Source organism: Odontomachus brunneus, unplaced genomic scaffold (genome assembly GCF_010583005.1).
Source record: "Odontomachus brunneus isolate Ranch 3 - 2012 unplaced genomic scaffold, Obru_v1 Obru_scaffold_137, whole genome shotgun sequence".
In the NCBI taxonomy this organism is placed as follows: Eukaryota; Metazoa; Arthropoda; class Insecta; order Hymenoptera; family Formicidae; genus Odontomachus; species Odontomachus brunneus.
In genome coordinates, this window is record NW_022639587.1 from 44,167 (window position 1) to 53,161 (window position 8,995).

Sequence of the window (8,995 nt, forward strand, 5' to 3'; positions counted from 1 at the left end):
TATATATATATATATATATATATGTGTGTGTGTGTGTGTGTGTGTGTGTGTGTGTGTGTGTGTGTGTGTTTATATGCATCGCGTGCGCCGCTTACATCCATACTCCTCGCTCCTTATTTTATTAATTTACATGTTCATTAAATGTAATGAATAAAATATCGTAGGAATAGCTTGTCTCTCTCTTCTTTTTTCTTTTTATGTAATATATATGATATTCAAGTAATGCGAAGTTTGTATAAATTTCCCATGAATACAAATGAACTCCTGCATCTTGTATCTCACAAATTAACATCCTCTTCTTACAAGTCGAAACGCAGACGGGAGTGTGAGAGACGCTTCAAAGGAGAGCTCTGCTCTAAATGGAAAAATTAAGAAAAGGCCAGAGTATCAGTCACAAGCGCGCACAATAGCCGACGACAAATTTTGAGGGCTCGTAGGACACGTAGCGCGAGCTGCCTGGCAACACAACGGAAACACTTTGAGGACACTTAATCAGCGTAACAAGTCGGTTTGAAGCGACATAACACGGCAACGACTTTCCTCTACGGCGCTCGCCGGCGGTAATCGCGAAGCAAGCGCTTCATCAAAATGTCGCTACATAAGATCCGTCTATTTCTCGTATTGAGTCCGTGACATTAAAGATGGGCGAACGCGCTCGCAAATGGCAGATCCGGCACAAGGGAGCTGCCGTTTGCTTCGCACAGAGAGCGATCCACCCGCCGGCTTCCGACGTTGCGCGCCCCTCTCGTCGACGAGCCAACCCCTCGTCCTCCTTCGTAGAGAGATATTCTTAGGACGCCGCCATTCAGAAACTTTGAGGGCAAAAAGTACGAGCTGTCAAGCTTTTCTTGAAGCGAACTCTCTTTTCTCTCTCTCTCCCTCTCCCCCCTCTCTTTCTCTCTATCTATCTATCTGGCCGACAACTAACTCTCACCGTACAACCCTCATTTGCCATTTAGTTCTCCCTTTTCGTTCTTTGCGTAAAGGGAGAAACTCGTATCGGCCACGTCTTATGCTCGTGCGTGCGTGCGCGCCTTTGTGTATATATATATATATATATATATATATATATATATATATATATATATATATGTACGTACTCACGCGCGCACGTGTACACTTTATTTTTATTTATCGCCGCGCCCTGATTTTACTCCGACGAACGAGGCCGGAGCGAGGATAGGGATAAATAAATGAGGGCTGCGAGAGAACGAGGAAAGAAAGAAATCCGGCCAGATGACAAATAATAATAACGAGAAGACGGGAACGCGCGTGGGAGAAAATATCAACTGCTCCGTATCGTCTGTGGCGGGCATCGAAGTGGGGAGATGGGGATGGCGTGAAGAGGGCGGAAAAGGTCGTCTTCTCCTCGTGATTAATGAAATGCATTAACTCCTTCCCTGGGAAAGAACAAGCCTGAGAAAAGACGGTCGGCTAGAAGATCGCGCGCGCGCGGCTGCCATTGCTATTGATACATATTCGCGCGCACCGGCAAGATTAAACGAGGTAATGTAGTTGTATTATGCATTGTGAGGATCGCGCTATAGGATACCGGATGGTGCCGGATCTCGAAATTATCGCGTTCCTCGGCTTTCCTCGCCTCGACTGAGTGCAAGTGGACTTTTCCTCGAAAGTTGGACGAAAGCTCATCGTTCGGCGCGATTTCTTTTCCAGTTTTTTAAGTATCGACTGAAGTTTGGTATCTTCATAATTAAGGAGCAAATAGAATTTCTCTCTACGACGCGGGAGATAATTCTACACAAAAAGATACGTATCGAGGAACGTGCAAAAGTGGAATAAAATCCTTTTGTGGCGGTTTTCTAGATTTTTAGACTGCGGCACAATAACGCGGCGCGGATCGTCGACAAGGGTCGGGGTTTCTTCTACAAAAAAGGAACAGTGATTCTCGACGTGAATGGAATACACGTTCCCGTTTAATAATTCATGGTCGACACAAATCCGTGCCGACGCACCATTATCTATTATCGAACGGCTCGGTGGGCCGTCGTGGATATTTCCGCCGAGCGTGCAGAGTCACACGCACACACGGTTCGTTGCGTGAAAGTCGAGTATCGTCCGGAATAATGTGAGGTGCTCTTAGGAAAATTGACCGTGCCTAATGGCGCCGGCACACATACACACGCGCGCGCACACACAAGGGATAATGATGATGACAGCGGGGCGATAATCGCGATATAAGAACATTCTCGACGCACATAATGTGCGCGCGTGCGTTCCTCTTCTACGCACACACACGGGCAGCCGCGTCAATTTCGTCCGTCTGGCATTAAGGTCGCGCTCGATTTCACGAAAGAGAAGATTCTTGTTTGCCGAGTGAATAATTCCCCGCTTGGGACCGGCCAACTCGAGAAGTTTGCTCCGTCTTGTATCGTTCTCGCCGAGCGTGCAGCGAATGGAAGGTCGGCGCGCACGCCAGGGCGAAATGGTCATTTCTCTGTTTACTCTTAATTAACACACCAGCTTGACGCGACAACCGCGAGCATTCAACGCCTATTGTACGTAATTGTGTATTACATTAATCCCTCAAGGCCCACCCTCGGATAGCGACCCCATTTGAGTAAAATTTTTTCTTCATAAAGTAGGATCAAAAGACACTTCCGATGAGGAATTTCGTGGTTTACATTCAAATTGACCGACGAGCAGGACGATTTTCTAAATATACATAATTATGTACATTCACAAAATCATAAAAATAAAATAATGTACATAATTATATATATTCATGTATGCACGTATGTGCTTGTATGAATCTTACAACCATGATAAAATAAACATAAAAACGCTAATTATGTACTTTAAGGTGACTGATAAGAAAATAAAATTTGCTTTCCTTTGTAAAAAACTCTACACAATTCTGAGCGTCAACGATTCTGCTTTGCATATAAATCGCTATATTGGTTTCTTTAGTGAAAAGCTCACTGTTTCTACGGTTGCAGCGAAAAATGTAGTTCTATCTAGGACAGATCGATAGTATTATATCTCGACGGAATTATTATTTTATAATAGATATAATAGATATAATAGATATAATAGGGGAATTCAAAGCGAATGTACGTAATTATATACTTGAAGGATTAAAGAGAAAAATATCTTTTCAAAGCATTTTCCCGTTAATGCACGTATTACACTTGTTTTCGTATCTGCACACATCACGTACACGCAGCTGAAATTCTAATACTTGCCGTGTGCATGTGTATACCTTCCATAGCATAAATATACTTCTTTCAGATCGACTTGAAAGTAAAGTAAACTCCATGGTATATTCGACGTACGTCGAAGGACGTACGCGTGTCCTGGAGCTGTCCTGGAATGTTCCGAGAGCTTCACGGAAGCATGATATCGATAAATAATAACATCTATATAAAACCACGTTACACGTACTATCGTCGCATCAAACATTGTATGCATCGCATATCGTACGCGGACCATTACGCGTGATTTTCGTGCCATTGGATTATTTTATAACGCGCGCGGACGTTATCGAATGCGCGATATTTAATACGGCTTGTCAATTAAATATTATGATACAACGGCGGGCCGTCACTCATAATTCCGGGAGAAAATGGGGCATTAACGCGCTCGACTTTAACGTATTAGTGTCCACTTTTTGATTAGAATGGCTATTCCGTCGGGATTAATTGTTCAACTGCTGCTCGTGCTACGAATTAAAATCGGACAGGTAATATTATTTATCTGCGAATTCTCGGCTGACGTGGCGATAAACAGAGCCCGTATTACGGTCCCTACTTTTGCACTTTTGCCTCGCATCCGCGACCGAAGAAAACCGAAAAAGAGAATCGCCCTTCGACCCTCGGCACAGAGAGGGAGAGAGAGAAAGAGATAGAAAGAGAGGATGGTCTGCCACTGTGATAAATTCACCGCCTCCAATCCTCGTAGCCACGGAAAATATTTCTATCGACTAGGGAGATCGCGCGTTCGGTAGGGACAGAGAAGAAGCGAAAAAAAGAGACATAGAGGGAGAGAGAGAGAGAGAGAGAGGGGGGGAGAGAAAGAGTTAACGCGAGGCTATGGTGAGCAGGCGCGCGATGGAGCGAGAGGTGCGTCGGGGATGCATCCGAAAGATAGAAACGCTTCGGATGAAAGATACCTCGCGCCTCCCAACGGTTGGATCTGCAAACTGGTTTCTGGCGTTTCGTTATATGGCGAAACGCCACTGTCTGGAGGGTCGGTGGCGGAGAGGAGAGGAGAGAGAAAGAGAGAGAGGGTGAGAGAGTGGATTTGGGAGTGGAGAGGAAGGGTGGCTTTGCTCCCTGCCGTATTGCGACGTTGTGTATACGATTGTGCAGCTGTGCGAGAGAGAGAGAGAGAGAGGGGCAGAAAGAGAAAGCGAGATAGAGATAGGGAGAAAGGGAATGGGATGCGAACTGGGTGCAACGAGCATAGAGGGAAAGGGAGCGGCGGGGACGGTGAGGCAGGACTCCGAAGGGGTTGCGAGAGAGGGCCCGTCGGTGGCAGGGGTAGCTATAAAATACAATTTCAGGGGTGTCGGTTTAATACCACGCATACCGCGCAAATATTTCATCTATTATCTACATTTCGTAGATACGTAGGCATTCGCCGGGCGGTGTGCGGCTCGTGTAACGGGTGTGCGCGGAGTAAATGGCCGGGATGGTATATAGCGAAACTGCGAATATTCCTCAGGCACTAGGATTCTGTCTCGCGCTCGTTCGCTCGCTCACTCGTTCGTTCGCTCGTTCGCTCGTTCGTTCGCTCATTCGTTGTTTAGATTACTACACGTCGAAGCATCGCCCCTTTTGTGCGTATATCCCACCGCGTAAATCAACGCATTTCGATTCATCATCGGCATACGGACGGGGATATCGGCGGTATCGTAATCGCGAAATAAGGAGACGTTTTCGGAAGATATGGATGTCGAGATGTACCTTTTTCGACGCGTAATCTCTACGGTATCTCGAGTTAATAAAGGCGCTGCATAATTAGGTGTTGCATTTCTTGCCGCGCGTGTGCAACGTTCATGTTTGCTCACACACGACGGAAAGATGAATACTCGATCATTTTGTAGAAATTGCTGTCTTATAAAGTTCGAGCTAACGAGCGTAGTACTCGCTTGAACGGCTCGTTTCATGCAGATTTAGTTGGCGCGCCGCTATCCGATTTAAGGAACGCGGTTACATCACGAAAACTAATGATCGATCGCGCGCCACACGGTTGCGCGCGCTTACGCGGAAATTGCGTGCGAATAAAAAACGACACGCTTCCGAACGGTGCCGCTGTTCGCCACGCTTTTCCGATCGACCGATCGTGATCGTTGTCGTTGATTACATTATACGCATTATTGATCAAAGTTTGAAAACGCATTATTCCTGAAATCGGTTTGGCAGGGACGTTACTGGTGTTATAATTAATGACGCCGGTGAAATCAGTTTCGCAATGCGCGAGCGCGCGGACGGATGAAAAAGTACTTACTTTCCCGCGAACTGTATTGTCGCGAGAGCGTTATTAAATTTGTATTAGGATCGCAGGAGAGTATCTCGCGCGCCGATATTTGCGCCGTTCATCAACGCACACCGTATCCGCGGGGACAGCGGAGAAAGAGTTCATTTCACTCTTTCGCCGTTGTAATTTAACGTAAATGAGAGGCTCAAGTTGAATAAATTTCGCGATTGGCGCACCAACTATCGCGCAGTCCCGCTGTGCATGCAACGGCCCGCGCTCTGTCTCGGCACGTACACGACAATGGAATACTTAGATCCCGCTGTTGCTCCACCCCCTTCGCGCCATTTTCCATTGTCTTATGATTTATGTTCCCTGGTCGCGGTGTCAACAGGGTATTGATTAAAATACACACATAGCCGCGCCGGGGCGCGTGTATGTACAGATTTATGCACACATACACACATTCAATTCACCCGCACGCACATATAGACATATACCGACCCGGCCGAGTGTGTGACACCGTCGTACCTTGTAAATCGACCATCCCCTACCATCTGCCAGCGTCGATCGTGTTAACCGTGTAAAAAGCTCTAGGCACGCTTCCAGGTCGAATCGTTTAACAGGAAACACCGAACGCCCTTATACGGACCGCCGACGGGATTCTACCCCAGGAATACTTTTCGGGATGCGCCGCATCGATGGTCTCTACAGCCCTCCTCCCCTCCTCTCCTTCTCCCATCCAGTCGACGTACCCTCGAGAATGCTTGGCCGTAAAGTTTATTTTCTTCTTCGTCGAGCAATGCAACCAACCGTAGTATTCGCCGTGCGGAATTATGCCACGCAAGTTGAACGAAAACGTTCTTGTGCCGCCACCGTTGCTACCGGCGCCGCCGCCGCCGCCGCCGATGCGCGCAACGGCGGATGCAAATCGCGAGAGTACAAAGTTCGTTGCGCGCGATGGAATCCGCACACGCGGTGTGCCTCTGCCGGTGGCGCCGCGGGAGGCACGGAAAATTATATTTCGATTTTACGTCGGGCGCAATTTGCGTCCGTAAGTCGACGCGTGATGCATCGTCAAACGCGGATCGCGGCGTTCTTTGATGGGGGCGCCGCGCGATCCATTATGCGCCATCCATTTAATTTTAATATCGTAACAACGCTCTGACGGATGCTAATTCGGTGAGACAAGTGAACGCTGCAGAAGGAAGGAGCGCGGGTGTAGATGGCCGCGGGAGGGGGAGGCGTCGAGAACATACTCGATTCACGCTCGAATGTGTAACGCACGCGTGAGATATTAGCGTTATCGGTACTTTGACAACTCTGCAATTTCCCTCCTCACCTCGGTGTGCGTCGCACAGTTCGCTAAACTATAACCACATTATATTGTGCGTGCATCGTCCGTATACGGCGATATCGAGTGCCGATAGAATCACTGCGATTAGATTAACGCGCTATTGTTCTCTCTCACCAGTCTCACTTTGGCTAACGCGAGATTCCCAACGGTTGCCTCTCCGCAGAAAGAAGAGAGAAAGGGAAAGGGTACAATTTCGCTAATTACTCCACACCAATTAGGTAGCATTGGACATTTGTTAAACCAGTTGTCTGCACCGCACTTTCTTCGACGCGCGAGAACGTAGCGCCTAAGTAATTCGCGCCGTTGGTTCTCATTTTCTTCATTATTCTTGCTCCCTGCTCTAAAACGTCTGCCCCGTTATTCATACTCACACCACGCTTCTTTCACCCTTCGTTGTGCTCCTCATTGAAACACGTGCTTACGATCCTCGTATTACGACTGAGAGAATCCGCGATTGTTCGCCCGCGGACACGATAATTCCCGGTGGCGATTTTCGCGATATTGTTTCTTAACCCTTTTGCTGCCAATTTTGTTCTCTAAAGGTACCATTTTTGTTTACTTCTATTTCCGCAAATACACATTGATGCAATGTAGTTTTAGCAAAAAAAAGTTTTATGTTCAGCGCCAAAGGGATAGGGCCGGGGCACACTGGTGCTCCATTGGAATTTTTTGTGTCCTAGCAAAAATGTCCCGACGTAGTAACAAAAAATAGGGTGATAGCTAGTGTGTTCTGAATGCCAAAAAAAGCTGTTTATTTAGTCGAATAAGGTTATTATTAATGGTGGGGAAAACACATGTCCCGGGGCATACATGTCCCGTTGGTAGCGCAAAGGGTTAAAGTACATTTACGCGCGTCCACAACAGTACATACGACGGTGCACACACGGTTCCTCCGACGAGAGGCTGCTTGGTTTTTGCCCGCCGGCACCATGGCGGACGACACAAGCAAACGGGAAGGCGCGTCCTCTGGCGCGAATGCTCGTTGGCAGACGAAGTGACTCGTTATCTTAAGAGAGTCATTTTGTCCCCCTTCGCCCTTTTATCTCCTCCCTTATCTCTCTCTCTCTCTCTCTCTCTCCCCCCCTCTCCCTCCCTCTTTTTCTCCGTAGAAGTCCCTCTCTCGACTTTTCACTCTCTCGACTCAGCGACTCGAGTGCCATCCGCCACCGCTGCCGCCACCCCCGGCTTCAAGTCGGGTATCGCCGGCAGACCCGGCACTCTTCTCTCTTCCCACCGACGTTTTATTTATTATCCGAGGTTACTCCAGCGGACCGCGGCATCCGGGTAACTTTTCGCCCGAAGCTCTTCTTCGCCAGGCCGAGGCGGCTGGCTGGTTGGCGCGATATCTGATGCGTGAAGCGCGTATTCATCGCCATGAGAAACCTCGTGCATCCCTGATCCCCTGCCTGCATCGCCTTCTTCGCAGCCGCAGGGCCGGTTTTTTTAGGGAACTCCCTAATTGCAGTCCTCGTCCCTTTTCAGGGGCTTTAGGGCGCGTCGAACGAGCTGAGAATTTCGGTTAACGTTGATTTCGGCGCCCTTACTTCTCTGGCAGCATCTTTGGTAACAGAGCGCTTCACGTATTCGACCCGTATCTTCTTCAGGATCTTATCGATATCCTGAAGAACGCACGGGCGAAAAAGATAATTGAGTATTTCGCTTCTCGACGATCGCGTTTTATAATCGACCGATCGCTTCGCGATGCAAATTGCCAGTACGTGATAGAACAAATATTTATACATTTCGAGTATTACCGAGTTAAGTAGGGAACGCATCACGAAGATCAATCTTTAAGGAACGGGTCAGTTCTCAAATGGGCAACTCTGTACTGATCATGAGCCACGACTGTAAGTCTTTTGTCAAAGTTAAGCTTACTTTCTTTCTGGTGTAGGAGGACTGACCTCCTGCTTCTATTAAAAATTTCGAGTTCCCCTTTTCACTACTTGTACATTTGTCTTTATTTTCCTCTTATATTTCCGTAAATAGAAGTAAATAAGTAAAACTGAGGAAACGCGCGCACCGGAAATTGCACGGCATCGCAAATCTACTCGCACAAAACATTCTCTGCATCTCTTCGGGAAGAAAAAAGTACGCGCTGCAATCGCGATCTCATTATTTTTTGAAACTCTACCTCTTAAGTACATATCTATTAGGTCGTATTGACGTTATAAATATAGGCGCGGGGGGGAGAAGAGTGGGGGG

The 8,995-nt window shown here is 47.6% G+C and overlaps 1 protein-coding gene across 5 annotated transcripts in view; it reads right to left on the bottom strand.

Moving 5' to 3' along the window:
- The window catches only part of LOC116850213 (carbonic anhydrase-related protein 10), a 158,586-nt gene that overhangs the window by 6,677 nt on the left and 142,914 nt on the right, over positions 1 to 8,995 (bottom strand). The window contains exon 7 of one of the 5 annotated variants that reach the window (XM_032828227.1): positions 367 to 812. The exons of the other annotated variants lie outside the window; for them this stretch is intronic. Within the exon in view, the coding sequence (XP_032684118.1) occupies positions 610 to 812 (203 nt within the window). The 3' untranslated portion in view covers positions 367 to 609. Of the gene's footprint in view, positions 1 to 366; positions 813 to 8,995 lie in introns of those variants that run through there. 5 annotated transcript variants of the gene reach the window in all.